Source organism: Cajanus cajan, chromosome 1 (genome assembly GCF_000230855.2).
Source record: "Cajanus cajan strain Asha chromosome 1, NIPB_CcT2T_4, whole genome shotgun sequence".
Classification (NCBI taxonomy): Eukaryota; Viridiplantae; Streptophyta; class Magnoliopsida; order Fabales; family Fabaceae; genus Cajanus; species Cajanus cajan.
The window spans coordinates 88,278,307-88,294,711 of NC_138517.1; the positions used below are offsets into that span (position 1 = coordinate 88,278,307).

General features: G+C 25.9%; 1 protein-coding gene and 1 long non-coding RNA gene across 2 annotated transcripts; both read left to right on the top strand.

Annotated features, from left to right (window-relative positions):
* The first annotated feature begins 84 nt into the window (after positions 1–84).
* Positions 85–1,974, top strand: LOC145953133 (uncharacterized). Its single transcript, XR_014430682.1, has 2 exons — positions 85–678; positions 1,729–1,974. It is a non-coding gene; the product is annotated as an uncharacterized LOC145953133 (long non-coding RNA).
* An 8,312-nt stretch (positions 1,975–10,286) lies between these two features.
* Positions 10,287–15,285, top strand: LOC109803868 ((E,E)-geranyllinalool synthase-like). Its single transcript, XM_083071631.1, has 9 exons — positions 10,287–11,475; positions 12,172–12,424; positions 12,511–12,634; positions 12,915–13,060; positions 13,171–13,373; positions 13,662–13,750; positions 13,846–13,985; positions 14,034–14,311; positions 14,565–15,285. The coding sequence occupies exons 1-9, from the start codon at positions 11,077–11,079 to the stop codon at positions 15,066–15,068; spliced, it is 2,136 nt and encodes a 711-aa protein (XP_082927757.1). The 5' UTR covers positions 10,287–11,076; the 3' UTR covers positions 15,069–15,285.
* The last annotated feature ends 1,120 nt before the right edge of the window (positions 15,286–16,405 follow it).

Here is a 16,405-nt window from a genome sequence, read left to right on the forward strand (position 1 = left end):
ATTTAATTTATCATAAGTAGAATTGTGACATTCTAATTATAATATTATTATATTATTATAATAATCAATTTTTTTTATGATATTTTATAATTTTAATTTTATTGTCAAAATTTTCAGAAATTAAAATGTAGATAAATATATATATATATATATATATATATATATAGTATTTTTATTTTATTATTTTTATAATAGTGCTATGAATAATATTTTTTTTTTACTATTCACGTAATAGTGAATTATGCTTTCAATCAGTACAGAAATCGGAATTTTTATATATAGTGGGATATACAATCAGTACAGCTCTATATAATTGTGGCAATAATGTACAGGAAACCACCTAATTCGATTAAAATATTATTATTATCCTTATCTCAAATAGTAAAGTTTATCACTTAACTTAAAATATAGTTTTCTGACAACCTACTACACAATAAAGAATTAATTTAATGAAAATGCAATCATGACAAATGCTAGTATAAATAGCCGTAGGAGGAGGTCACTTGAAACGGGAAGAAATTGAGAGAAAAGGGTCTACGTAGAAGAAGAAAGCAAAGGTTTAGGAAAAAAAAAATTATTTAGTGAGAAGGAAGTAGAAATTTAGAGATAGAGATAGAGGGAAAGAAAGGGAATCCAAAAGAGGAGGTTCTGCTAAAATTTTAGCTCTTGTTTATCTAGGTAAGGGGGAGGAGAACTTTATCTTTTTAAAATTTTATATACTATTATGTATAATTATTTATGCATTTATTTGATTATATTTATTTAGTGGGGTGCCCCTAACCTCACTATATTTATATATTTATTCAGTGAGGTGTTCCTAACCTCATCTAACTACTTAACTTTTAATTACTATGTTATTGTTATAATTATTCAGTGAGGTGTTCTTAACCTCATTTAACTACTTAACTTTTAATTACAATGTTTATTTATGTTATTATTATATTTATTCAGTGAGTTGTTCTTAACCTCATTTAACTACTTAACTTTTAATTACAATGTTTATTTATGTTATTATTATATTTATTCAGTGAGTTGTTCCTAACCTCATCTAACTACTTAACTTTTAATTGTTATGTTTATTTATTTACGTTATTATTTAGTGGGGTGTTTCTAACCTCATATATTTGTTTAACCTTTAATTACTATTACTTATTCTATGATTATTCTTATCTATAATAATTATTAATATATTCACATTTTATATTGTTTAATTATTTTATAATAATTGTCATTGTCATTTAATTAATTAGTGCTCTTAATATATTTTATTTAAATTTGTGTTATTTAATTAAAGCTTAAATAATGATAAATTCTTAAATCTATTTTGAATAATTTTTTTTATGATTAATATAATTTGTTAAAATGTCTTTTACTCATTTTAAAGATAATTAATACTCTATGGCCATAGACGATAAAGTTTGAATTATTTGTAGCTGGAGGTTTAACCTTGGGGATTTAAATGAGTAAGAAATGGAGGTGGAATATCTTTTGGTTGGTATTATAATGATGCTCATTTATCCTGACTAGTCACTACAAGTATAATTCAAATTTTATTGTATCAAGAAAATCTAATATTTAATCTGTATAAATATATATTTATATATCAATATATGTTAAAATTTTATTTATAAATAATTATGTTTATTCGTTCGAATTATTGTATTTATTGGATATTGTTCTTACTCCTTTCTTTTCTTTGTTTTTTTTAATTAAATATATTATAAATAGATGGATCAACTTGAGATTCCAGATCATTTTGCTGTTATTATTACTGCTGTCCTACGTGGAAGGAAATTGGAATACGGAGGCTATTTGATGGATCTGTTATAACTTTACTTGTCAATCATATTATTTTAATTGTAATTTTCTTTCCGTTATGAATATATATATTGTATTAAAAGAGTAAGGAAAATGAATAATGTGTAAAATAATACGTTATTCTAAATATTTTAGAACGATATGTTTTGTATTAAATTCACAAGATATTCTTTTCTTTACTTTTATTTTATTAAATAAATATATAGATATTGTTAATGATATAATTGCGAAAATATTATAATATTGTATAATTTGGGTATTAGAATTAGGCGTTACATAAATAATATTTCATATAAAATTTTAAATTCCATAAGAAATGCATTTAATATATTAAATGCATATCAAATCTATCCCACATCTATATATCTATATGATATTTATATATTATTAAAAGATAAAATAGTCACTTAAAAAAAATCAAACTCACTTTTTTTATTATATATATAATAAAGATCATAATATATATATATATATATATATATATATATATATATAACTCAATTAGCGCAATATTATACTCAATTCTTTATTGTACTTTAAAGGGTCGTTTCTTAAATAATCTTTATTTAAAAAAAAAAAAGTTTTACTATCAACTCGTATATATTAAACACAATTTTTTTTTCTTGAAAATATTTTTAAGAATTTTTTTTTGACAAAAACACTTTTATAAATTTTTTAAATTTCTTATCTAATTTTAATTTTTATTTATCCTGATCATTTATGAAATAAATTTTAATATTTATCAAATAAATTATCAATAAATACAAAAATATTATGGTGCTACAATATAAGTTATTTTTTTATAAATCTAAAATATAATTTATATATTTAAAATTATTTATTTATAAAAATTTTAAATATCATTTATATATTTAAACATATTTGTATTTAAAATTTATTATAAAATTTAGTTACATATAATAAATATTTAGTCTTTACATTATACAAACTAAAATCCTAGTTATATTATTAATTAAAATACTCTGATTTTTAGCATAACCTATAATTAGAATTAAATTATTAAATCTAATTTTACATAACCTTAGATCTGAACCAATTGCAGGCTGAAACTTGCTGTGGTAGAAGATATTATATCCTACCTATTAGAGTAGTAAAATTAATATCACAAATTAAACAGCTAGAAAAGTGTATAAGCAAGCAGATACGCATCTTTTGTGGATGAATCTATCATAATGCGATTGATTTCTTTCAAGTAAAAGACAAAACCTTTATAATATATATATATATATATATATATATATATATATATATATATATACATGTATATATATATATATGGAAAAAAGGAATTAGCTGCAATATAACTTTGAATTTCATATATTTTTAAAAAAAAATATCAGAATCTAGTATAAATAAATAAAAATTAATCAATTTGGGTTTAATCACTTACATTTAAGTTTGACAAAAATTAAGAACAATTGATTTTTTAAGTATATTATTGGTATAACTATTTGTATTGAAGTCTTTTCTTTTAACCACATTTTTTTCCACAAACAAAAGCAATTACTTTAATCATATTTTTTATTATACATTTATTTGAAAATAATATACAAGAGTTAGTAATTAATTATGTTTCAAAGTTGTAGAAAGAAGTTTTAAAGAGCAAAGTCTCATAAACTCATTCTCAAATAATTCTAGAAAGAAGTTTTATAGAGAAGAGTTCTAGGTCTGTGAGCTCTTTTCTCTCCCAAATTTCTTTGTTTGATTCTTTTTCTCCTTTAGATTACTAATATCTTCTGTCTTTTCTTGGAATTCAAGCTAGGAAGCTTGATTTTGGCTGGTTGAAGTCCGCAGGTCAAGCTTTAGTAATTTTTCCTTCTTCCTTTTCTTGGCTATTTTGGGTCAATCTTCAAGTAAAGGAAACTAGAATGTAAGTTGTTTGGTTGCATGTGAGTTTAGAAACTCAATTGGTACATGATTTTGGGGAATTAATAGCTGAATTGAAAGAACTTCCCAACTTCAAGGTTTCGAGCCATTCACTACAAGAAAATGACGATTTTGCGACGGTTATATGGCCTACATTGCGACGGTTAGAACTGCCGCAAAGACAACATTGCGACGGTTTGGGAACCGTCGCAGAATCGTCCGTCACCAGGCAATTTTGCGACGGTTATCAGAACCGTTGCACAAACCGTCGCAAAATTGGAATTGCGACCGTTTCATCAACTGTCGCACCAAATGCCTCTAAATTAATATTACAACCCTGTTTTTACCCGTCGAAAATTATAATTTTTTTTTTATTTTAATAAATTTATTAATGTAACAATCCTCATATTTGGCCTTTCAAGGATTTTATTTCACGATATTTCACTGTTTAACATGTTTTATCCTTACTTGTGCAATTTCTGGGAAACTTCCCAGAAGGTCACCCATCCTTGTACTACTCCAGGTCAAGCATGCTTAACTGTGAAGTTCTGATGAGTAAGCTACCGAAATGTATATGTATGTTGTCAGTATAACTTGTACAAATTAATTCATTTAAGTCATCCTCAAATATACAATCTCATATTTGTACTATAATAATAATATATAATAATTTTATATTACAAATAATAATAATAATAATAATAATAATATATTTAGTTATTCTTTATTTATATGTACTTACTTTTATAATTAACATCTACTTATTTCGATTTAAAATTATATTTTAAATTATTTAAAATTTTTAATTTATAATGACAATATAATTTATAAAATTATAAATATTTATTTATTACATACTTATAAATTAAATTTTAATATTTTAAATAAATTATTAATTAATTTAATATATTTATTTACCTTAAATCAAACATATAAAATTAAAAAAAATGTATTTATCCTTGTTTTATTTTCTAATTATCAACTATTAATAAAATACTAACTTAAAATCTTATCTAATTATATATAATATTCTCATATCAAATTTAAAACCAGATATTAGTTATACAAAAATATTAAGATCATATAGTAAATTGTCAATAAGATTTTAGTTAAATAATTTAAAATAATTAATGTTTCAATTATATTGTTAATTAGAAAATAATTTATTCCAAAACTAATTAATTTTTTTATATTAATTATTAGTAAAATTTAATAATTTTTAAATTAACAATTAATTGGATCGATGAAATTCAACACACACGATGAGTTATTGAGCGGAATAACTTTACCAAGAGTTATTTTGTAAGTTATCTTAAATCAAACATATAAAATTCAAAAAATGTATTTATCCTTGTTTTATTTTTTAATTATCAACCATTAATAAAATACTAACTTAAAATCTTATCTAATTATATCATAATATTTTCATATCAAATTTAAAACCAGTTCTTACATTTTCAACAAATATAAATTTTTCTGAAATATTCCATCAATAATATAGCTTTTCCTACAAAAATTTTCTCATCGAAAACATAAATTTTTCGACAGATTTAATTTTGTTTTTATAAGAAATCATCTTCGATTAATATAACATTTTGTATATATGATATAACAGTAAAAGATTTTCAATTTAACGGTTAAATTTACAAAATTCACATTTAATATAAAGTTATTGAGTGGTGTAACACTTAGTAAAATTTACACTGATGTAATTATAAACCCCCTCATATATATATATATATATATATATATATATATTAAATGTGACTTTTACTAAGTATTACACCGCTCAATAACTTTATATTAAATGTGAATTTGGTAAATCCAACTGTTAGATTGAAAGTTCATATCTCTCATAGATTATATATACAAAACTTTATATTAACCCAAGATGATTTGATACTTCATTTTTATAAAAAAAAATTGATGTAATATATTCATTTCAAAATACACTAAAATATAAATAATTTGATTACCTTCCAGTTGTTGTTCAATTTTAACAAAATTTGATATACACTTATAAAGTGATATGAACTTTCAATTTAACGGTTGGATTTACAAAATACACATTTAATATAAAGTTATTGAGCAGCATAATACTTAATAAAAGTTACATTGGTATAATTATAACCCCCTATATTATATATATATATATAGGGACGGATGTACGTTTGGAATAGTGGGCACTTGCCCCACTACTATTTGACATATACATAATTTTTTATCTAAAAAAATAATATATTTTAAAAAATAAAAATTGTATTCTAATAAAATAAAAATATATAGATTCAGAAAAAATGTTTATTTATTTTATATTTGTCAAATTTTTGAAAGAAATTAATTCTCATGTAATAAAAAAAAATTCTTAATAATGAATTAATTTTTAAAAAAAGTTTAATTATAATATATATTTGTATATATATATATGTCTTAATATTCACATATATAATGTAATATATTAAAATAAAAAGTTTTTTGATAAAATAAAATTTTTACCATGCATGTTTATTTTTTGTGTTTTTTATTTATTGTATACGTTGATTGAAAAAATGAAAATAGTAAAATTGTATATATTGAAGAAAAAAATCAAAATAAGAAAAATCAGAAGATTTATGTTCATTTAGAATTGTTATTATAAGATATATTTTAAAATAAATTATCATCTAAAAATATATATTAGATATTAAAAACATATTTATATCATAAATAAATTAAACTGGATTTTTATAAAATTTAACATATTGATTTTTATATTTTTAATAGTGTTAAAAAGATGGACATTTAAAATAAAATTTATAAAATTTAACATTATAAATTATTCAATAATATGTGATGTGATAACTCAAAAATTAAGTTATAAAATGATAATTATACTTATTTATATACTCTAACACATCTTACATACAAGATAAATTCATAAGTTTGTTGAAAGATAAATTTATATTCTAGTCACGATTTTGAAATTCTATAAAGAAAAAAAATCGTGTACCTCATGTTAAAGAAAGTATATATAAAATTGTTATTAAAATATAAGTTCATTAAGATAATATACATAATACTTCAAAAAAAAACTTTTAAATTCTAATAAAAAAAAATGCTGAAAATTTTGCGACGGTTTATGACTAACTGTCGCAATGTTAAATTTGCGACGGTTTATGATTAACTGTCGCAATGTTAAACTTGCGACGGTTTATCATAAACCGTCGCAATGTTAAACAAATTTTGCGACAGTTTATGATAAACCGTCGCAATGTTAAACAAATTTTGCGACGGTTTACGATAAACCGTCGCAATGTTGAACAATTTTGCGACGGTTTTGAAAAACTGTCGTATGAAGGGTCGCAATATCAAAGCGACGACGGTTTCTAGATAACCGTCGCAATTTGCCCGTCGCAATTTATCATTTTTCTTGTAGTGATTTTCGGGGTCTTGATGATTTTTTATGTACTGGATGTGTGCATGTTGGATCTAAGTATGTTTCTAGATTGTAGGATTCTTGGATGTCACATTGTATGTGTTGCATGTGGTTGTCTTCTAAAATTTTTAGGTTTTTGATTGAAATGGTGAGGTTGGGGTTGCTGCTGTTCGAGTTTGCACCAAGCACTCCTTCATGGCGCCAGGCGTGCATTCATCAGGGATGACCATTTCACAATCACGTCGGGTGTGAGGTTAGCCTCACCGAGTGTGATTGTAAATGGGGACCTCTAGATGATTGGCGTCGGGCGTGAGGAAAGCCACGCTAGGCGCAATACCAGACATTGGCTCGTGTGGAGATTTTTACTGATATGATGCCGGGCACAAGGTTGATTAGGTTGGGCGTGAATGCCCCAAGGAAATCTTTGACTTCGTGACGTCGAGCACAAGGTAAGTTGCGTTGGGCGTGATTCATTAGGGGAGTCTTGGCCAGACCGACGGTGGGTGTGGTACCCTCACGCTGGGTGTGAGAGAGTCCTGGAACTCACGAGTTGAGCTTAGGTCGGGTGTAAGTTGAGTTGCGCCGGGCGTGAATTGTATTTTGTTGTTGTGGGCGAGTTGAGATGCCTTTGCATGTTTTAATGTTTGATATTGGTTCATATATGTTTGATATATGATGTAAATTGGTGCTTGATTCATATGTATGCTTGGGAATGATATATATGAATGTTTAAACATGATTGGGTATGTATGTTCATATGAGGATGAATTTGATTATAGTGGTGGATTGACCATGTATGATGCATTGATTACATGTAATCCTTATGGCATGTGGCTAGCCTAGAACTTGAGGAGAGGAAAAAATGTTTTTGAATTGAAAGAGCTCACATAGAGTCTCTTGAGAGTGGTGCTTGGATAAGTCACTGGTATGAATGAGAGTAGTGCTTGGATAGGCCACTGATTTGGGCAAGTCTCCTCTAATTTCTTAACTAGTATTGGAGCGATGTATGAGGTCGAGGATTATTTCCTTAACAAAGTACTATGGAAGGTTGTGTGGTTCCTAACGAATAGGCGGTGGACGAAACCATACAAGGTCGTCGTAAGCCTATACCCAGTTGTAGTATTTCAAACGGTGGAACCAAACTTTCAATTATGTAAGTGACACTATCTGAGTAAATACATGGGGGATTTGATATCCCGATTTGCTGTTGACCCAACAGGGCGCTTCGGGCATAAAAATAGTTGGGTGATTTCAGTAGGATGAGATGTCACTTATACTGCTCTATTGTTAGAGAGATCTCCTATGTGAATAAATGATGACGCATTAGATGATAGATATGCATTGATATCTTTCCTGTGTTGCTTGATTGCATGATTGGGTAGCATAAATGTTTATTCTTATGCTTGTATGATTGTTTAATTGAACTCTAACTTACCTTTCTGTTTTCATGTGGATGAACTATAATGATCATACTTAGTATGAGAGTAAGTCAAGGTTAGGTTGGGGTGAAGGTGACTGTTGCTGAGGCGTTGGAGGTTTTTGTCCTATTGTTTGAGTTATTGTTGGAGTGATTGACTAGGTGTGCTTGATCGATAGTATTATTTTGAATTACTATATATAATTTTGTATGTAAACAAGTGGTTTATTATTACATATATATATATATATATATATATATATATATATATATATATATATATATATGCTTTGTTATTCCGTCAATATTCTATTTTGATCTATTAGTGTATTTGTATGATTCATTGAGTGTAAAAGCCATGATGAGTTGTTATAATATAGATTTTTATAACTATAAGAAAAGTATTACATAAATAATTTTTCACTAAAAAAAACTACATAAATAAAAAATATTTGTATAATATAGTTAAAATTATAATTTTTAATTTAGAAAATTTTAAAAATTAAATTAAAATTTAGTTATTAAAAAATTATATGTAGTTTTAATAAGATAAAATTTTATTTGAAAATAATTCATATGTTATTGATCTATAATATATACTAAATATAAAAGATTATTTTGTTTTGTTATTGTAATGTATATTAAGTATTAGATATGATTAAACTCTTATTATATTCTACTTTTTAACTTATCTGATGTATTTTCGCATTATATTTTTTGACTACCAATGAAACTCTATAATTTATATAATTTATGCGGGCGATATTTGGGGAAAAAAAAATAATATTACATTGTAACCGAGAAAATTATCAATTATTTTGATAAAAAAGAAAATTGAAATGCTAAAATTGAGATTATTTCAAGGCAGAAGTGTCATTTTATATAGTTTGTCAATGTAGTACTAATAACATTTTTCATTTATATCCTTACTAATATTCTTTAAAAAAAAAAGTGTTATATTGCATCATTATAAATAAAGAAAACTTATAATAAAATTAATTATGTAAGATTATTATTATTTTAATGTAAAACAACTTAAGACATACTAACGGAAGTGTAAAAATAAACATACTCATGATATTAAATTTGAATATTAATTTTTTTTTAATTCTATAGAATGATATAATTCTTTTTAAGCAGGTCAACCTCTATAAGACTAATGCGGTAAAATTAGTGATTACTATATTAATTAAGTGTTGATGTTTAAGTTTGAGTCTGTTTGACCAGGTACATTAAAATAAGAGAATTGTTATGGTACTCATGAAAATTAAAAGGTTTTGGTACCGTAAATTATGTGAACAAATAATTTTTAAAAAATAAATTTAAAATATATAAATTTTAGATTAAAAATTTATATAAGATGAATCAATAAAAAAGTTAATTAAAAAATAATAATTAAAGGTCAATTTTCATTATAAATTTTATTTATATGTGACAGAATTAAAAAATTAAAAATTAAAAATTATAATAATATTATAAAAACATTAAAATAAAAAAGAAAAATAATAAATAATACAACTGAAAAACTAATTTATATTATAAATTCAAAAAATTAACAAAAAAAACTAAAACATATTAACAAAATATTAATATTAAATTATTTAATTATAATAGATGTTATATTAAGATAAAAATTAAAAAATATAAAAATAATATAAAGATATAAAAAACTTTATAAAGATAAATTATTAAAAATATTAAATTAAAATAAAAATAAAAATAAATAATTATAATAAAAATAAATTAAAAAATTAAGTACCGGTACCCCCGTGGGTACCGTAGAAGTTTCCCTTAAAATAAAGTAAGTTAATAGAGAAATTCTATGGTACCCATCTTATTTGAGAGGGTACCGGTACAGTTTTTTATATTTTATATTTTTAGTAATTTATTTAAATAATATTTATAATATTTTATCCTTTCAATTTTTAAATTATTTAGTCATTTTATTTTTATTTTATATATTCTAATTTATTTGTAATAATATTATTATATATTTAAATAGTTTAATTTTAATAATTTTTTAAGTATATTTTTATCTTTTCACTTAAAATTTTTGAATTTTTATATTTTAATTTTAATAATTTTTTAAGTATATTTTTTGTCTTTTTGTCTTAAATTTTTGAATTTCTATATTGTAATTTTAATAACTTTTTATTTCTACTATTTATTAATTTTTTCTTTTTTTTTAATATTTTATAATATTATTGAAAACTTATAATTTTAATCTCTATAATTTTATCTTACTTTTTATTTTATAAGTATAATTTAGATTATTTATTTTATAATTAAATTAATTTTTTTAAAAAAAGTTTATGAATTTACATAAAAAAATGTATTGAAACCCTTCCATCTTTGAGGGTACCGTAGCAACTCCCAAGTTAATAACTTCAATTTGACTTTGGAAAAAGTAGCGAATCCAGCGTGTAACACAACTGCCACATATATAGTTTGCGTTCAGGTATAATAATATAATCTAAAGCTACAAACCAAACTTGAGCTTTGTAATTCCATACATAGATTCATTCGTGTTTGGTCTCAAATGGCAATTACTTTGTCCTCCATTCAGAGTTGGGTTGAAAAGATTAAGAGAGAGATGTTTTCCATGAAAACTGATGTCTACTCTTTTGTATGTCCTTCTGCTTATGATACTGCATGGTTAGCCATGATACCTGATTCTCGATATCCTTTCCAACCTATGTTCAAGAATTACTTGGACTGGTTACTCAACAACCAGAAACCCCAAGGCTTTTGGGGAGAGACTGACACCTTTGGCAATCCCACCATTGAATCCCTTCCTGCTACCCTTGTTTCCATGCTTGCACTCAAAAGGTGGAACATATATAGGCAAGTCAATGATACAGAAAGGTATATCTATCATGCTGCTACAATATTACAATATTTTATTACTGCCAATAACATAGTATTAGTGAACTTTTCACCCTTATAAAGTTTTTTTTAATAGTTAATATGCTTGTTTTCATGACCTCTCCCTCATAATCCAATAATATATATAAATCTATGTAATTACTTGTTACATTATTCTTTTTTGGTTTATAAATTCATATTTTTAAATCAACTCCAATACGATATGCAAAAGTATAAATATTTTTATTATTTTAGTATTTGTAAATCATTTATTTTGTAATACAATTTTATTATTTTTATTATTATAATAACAATTTCTTATTATGTATAACTTTTTTATTATGTTTATTATTATTATTATTATTATTATTATTATTATTATTATTATAATATCTAAAACATATTTGTAGGACGGTCATTTATTCTTGCAAATGCTGACAAGCTGCTCAATGAAGTGAAAGACGATTTCCCTCGTTGGTTCGTTATTGTTCTCCCTGCCATGCTTGAACTTGCCCACACAAAGGGTTTAGAAGTCAACTTCCCAGAAGCATCCCGGGAAACCATCTCATACATCTTTAGCTGTCGCGAAAGTTTCCTTCAAAGGTAATACTTTTTGTTCGAGTATGTTTGAATATAAATTTATACGAATTTTTTTATTAGATTTGTTTTTTCAGAAGAAAAATTCTTAAGAATATTTTTTAAAATTTATATCTAAACAGACTTGTATATTCATTTGTATTAATTTCAATTTGCTTGTTTAATCTTTTAGATAATTAACAAATGCACTAATAAGACTTATTATATAGGTAGAGGGGATCTTGAAGAATATTATCCTCCATTACTTTCATACTTTGAAGCTTTGCCTTCATCATACGTCACCCAAGAAGATGTACATAGACATTTGAGCAGCGATGGCTCATTGTTCCAATCTCCCTCTGCCACGGCTAAAGCATTCATGGCTTTTCCAAACAAACAATGTTTCTCGTATCTTCAATCCTTAGCACAAAGATGTCCAAACGGAGGTTTATTTTTCATCGTGCCTTTGTGTTCCTTATATATAAAAAGTCATATACATTTGATTATTTTCTTTTATCTTTTGGTCATGAAGTTCCGCAGGCATATCCCATGGACGGGGACCTTACAAAGCTGTGCATGGTCAACCACTTACAGAATTTGGGGTTGGGTGAGTACTTCGTAAGAGAAATTGAAGCATTTCTAGCACGTGTTTATAGGTGCGTATAGAACCCATCTCAAAGAGGACAGTTTCGTTTGGATGAAATTAATCAATAATATACATACGATTTAGCTCAAACTGGATTCGTATGTCACATACTTAAATATTAAGTGTCGTATATTTTGAACAGTCAAGTAAAATTTTATTTCTATCCTAATATCCTATATACGTATGAAAGAAGATTTCCATTAAAAGCTGACTTGACTATGCTGCAGGTTTTCTCGAATCAAACAGAATTAACTCCTTAAATATAAATAATTACATGTATGCATATGTAACTGCCATATTTGCTTGTTACATGATTTTAGGAATTATAAGGAGCAAAATTTAAAGGTTAAAGCATCCGATTTGAGTGCTGCGGAGCTTCACAAAAATTCTCTTGCATTTCAGCTTCTGCGGACGCAGGGTTACAAAGTATCACCATGTATGGCCTTTTTTAAAATTAATGTGATAACATACGTTCGAGCTTTCCCCCCTAATTATTTTTTTACCCATATACCACTCTGACTAAAAATTTATGTTTTATCCATGCAGCAAACTTTTGTTGGTTTCTGCATCACGATGAAATTCGAGACCAAGTTCAGAAAGATTACGAGCACTTCTCAAGTGCAATGTTTCACGTCTTTAGAGCCTCAAACCTTATGTTCTGCGGTGAATTTGAACTCCAGGAAGCTAGAACCTTCTCACGAAAACTACTTGAGAAAATCGTTTCAGCAGAAAATGGAGACCGACCACAGGTCAAAGTCGTTGTCTTACTATTCTTCTGACCACAACATGATTATTTCACCTTAATTGTTTTGTTCTCCTCATACAATTCACTAAAAAAATGTCTTAAAATAACTAGCCTTAGTTTCTCTTTGTTACGTGCGGTTGCTATAATTTATTTATTTATTATGTATTATTAAAAACTATTGTCTTCCATTTGGCTTATAGGTGGTCTGAAAAAAGTTACTTATTGTTACTTTGCCGTAGCTTCTGTGACTTCCCTCCCACATGACTCTTACATAAGAATGGTAGTGGCAAAGAGTGCTATAATAATCACTGTTGCAGATGATTTCTTTGACGTGAAAGGTTCTCTCGCTGAATTGGAAAGCCTCACAGATGCAGTTAGAAGGTACGAAAATTTCCTCTCTCAATAGTAAAAAAAGATACCCAAAAAATATGTTTCAGGACAAGAACAAATATGAATCTCCCCTTTATAAATCACAGATGGAACTCCAAGGGCTTAAGTGGCCACAACAAAGTCATATTTCAAGCCCTTGATATTTTTGTGAGTGAAGTTTGTACCAAGTACCTTGAACAAGTTGGAATTCATGATGACATAACAAACAGCATGCGAGATCTTGTAAGTATAGAATTAATCTCTATTATGTGGTTTTAAATTTTGTTCTCACCAGTATACTATGACAAACTCGCTACCTCTGTGAAGTGGTATGAAACATTCAATTCTTGGCTCATAGAAGCAAAGTGGAGCAGAACGGGACAAGCACCATCATTAGATAACTATCTCAAGACTGGCATGATCTCCATTGCTGCTCATACCTTGGTGCTTCCAGCCTCTTGCTTTCTTAAACATACCTTACCAAATGACAAACTCAGACCACCCCAATATGAAGCCATTACAAAACTACTAATGGTTATTTGTCGCCTGCTAAATGATGTACAGAGTTATCAGGTAAATAAATGACTAAAAACTATTATTTTACCAAATTCAAATACTTTATAGAAATGTGTGACATTTTCTCTGATCAAAATAAATACTAATTAAATATGATGTCGTACTTATAGAATTTATAAGTTTTAATAAATTTTAATTAATAATAAAAAGAGTATTAGAAATTTAATATTTTAACATTTATATGGATCGACTTCCAAATAAAATAAAATTATATATAATCTTATCCTTATCATGGAATCTGTATTTACAGAAGGAACAAAAAAATGGAAAAATAAACTCCGTTTTGTTGAACATGGTAGAGAACCCGGGGTTAAATATGGAAGAGTCGATTGCTATGGTGAGAGAGATGATCGATAAAAAGGAGAAAGAGTTACTTGAACATGCTTTGATTGAAGGACATTCAGATTTGCCAAAGGCTAGCAATCTGCTCCATCTATCATGTCTCAAAGTTTTTCACATGTTCTTCAACTCCTGCAATCGATATGACTCCGACACAGAAATGCTTGAGGATATTAGCAAAGCAATCTACCTTCCTGTGACAGTGAGTAAAAATCCAAAGCAATTTGAGGTTGTTCCTCTCCAACCGATGCCAAACAAAAAAAATCCAACACCAATCTCTTCCAGCATTTCGTGCTTTAAGCATTACAAGAGGACCACTTTTACTGCGCAACAAGTTCCACAGCTTGCCATAACAAAAGAACGTGAAATGGTCTCTTTCCCTTGGACACACAAAGTTGCGCTAGGCTTCTTCTAGCTAGCGTAGTCGTTTTGTTAATGTCTTGTTACAAAGTTAATTAATAGCACTTTAATTATAAGTAAATTAATAGCTAAAATTTAATAATATTTAGATCAACACTCCTTCTTGACCTATTTATAAAAAAATATTTAAATTTTTTTACTTAAATATAAGTAAATTTTAACAAAATTAATTTTATTTAATGTTCTTAATAAAAAATATCTCCCAAGAAAATAAATTAAAAATAATGTGAAACAATGAATATAGATCTTATATATTTACTAATTGAGTGACGCACTTTATCTTTTTTTTTTTTAGAAGTTCATGTAACTTTCCCTCTCCTTCCACTACTAGAAAAGTATCATTTTCTTACGAATTTTTCTACTCGCAGAAATTTTTTGTGAATTTTCTTACAATAATAATTTCACAAATTTTTTCTTACGAATTTATTTGCAAAAAATAATTTACAGATATTTCTTACAAATTTTTTATGAAAAATAATCTGCAAGAAATTTTTGCAAATTTTGCTACAATTTTAATGATCTTAGAAATTTTTTTCCATGATAAAAATTTGTAGAAATATTGTAAGGATTTTATTTTGTTTCTTGCAAAAATAAATTCGCAAGTAATGTTTACTAAATAGTAGAAAAATTTCGTAGGTAACTTTTCCTGCATATTTTCCTGCCAATTTTAATCCACAGTAAAAATAAAAAGAAATATTTAAATTTATAAGTTTAATATTTTAAAAGTATATAAGTTGGGACAACACTTACCTTACAAGTTGATTTGTATGGTTGAATGTTAGACTTATAATTTAAAATCTTAAAGTTTAAAAGATTATGTATCACATATTGAAGACGTTAAAACAAATACTTTGGATGAATTCATTGTGACCATTTAAAAGTTAAAGAATTATTGATAGAATTTGTAGTAATTTCTTTGATTTTTTTTGTAAAAAATATACCTGCAGAATTTCTTGCGAAAAAATTCGCAGGAAACTTTCTTGCAAATTCTTTTTTGCATGAAACTTTCCTGCAAATTTTTTTGAAAGAAATTTCGCAGGAAAATTTCTTACAAATTTTAAAATTCGCAAAAATATATTATCCACGAAAATATTACCTGCAGATAAAATTTCGCAGAAAAATTCATAGAAATAATGTTTGTTCCGAATTTTAAAACAAAATTCGCATGAAAAATCGCATGTAATAAGAAAAATTCTAGTAGTGCTCTGTTTCTTAAACAATTTGTACCTTCTTTAGTAATTTTTGTCTTTTCCAACAACTCTGATATAGAAAAGGGATTCACTTATTTTAGGAACAAATTTACTTAAATTTATTGTACTCAATAATTCATAC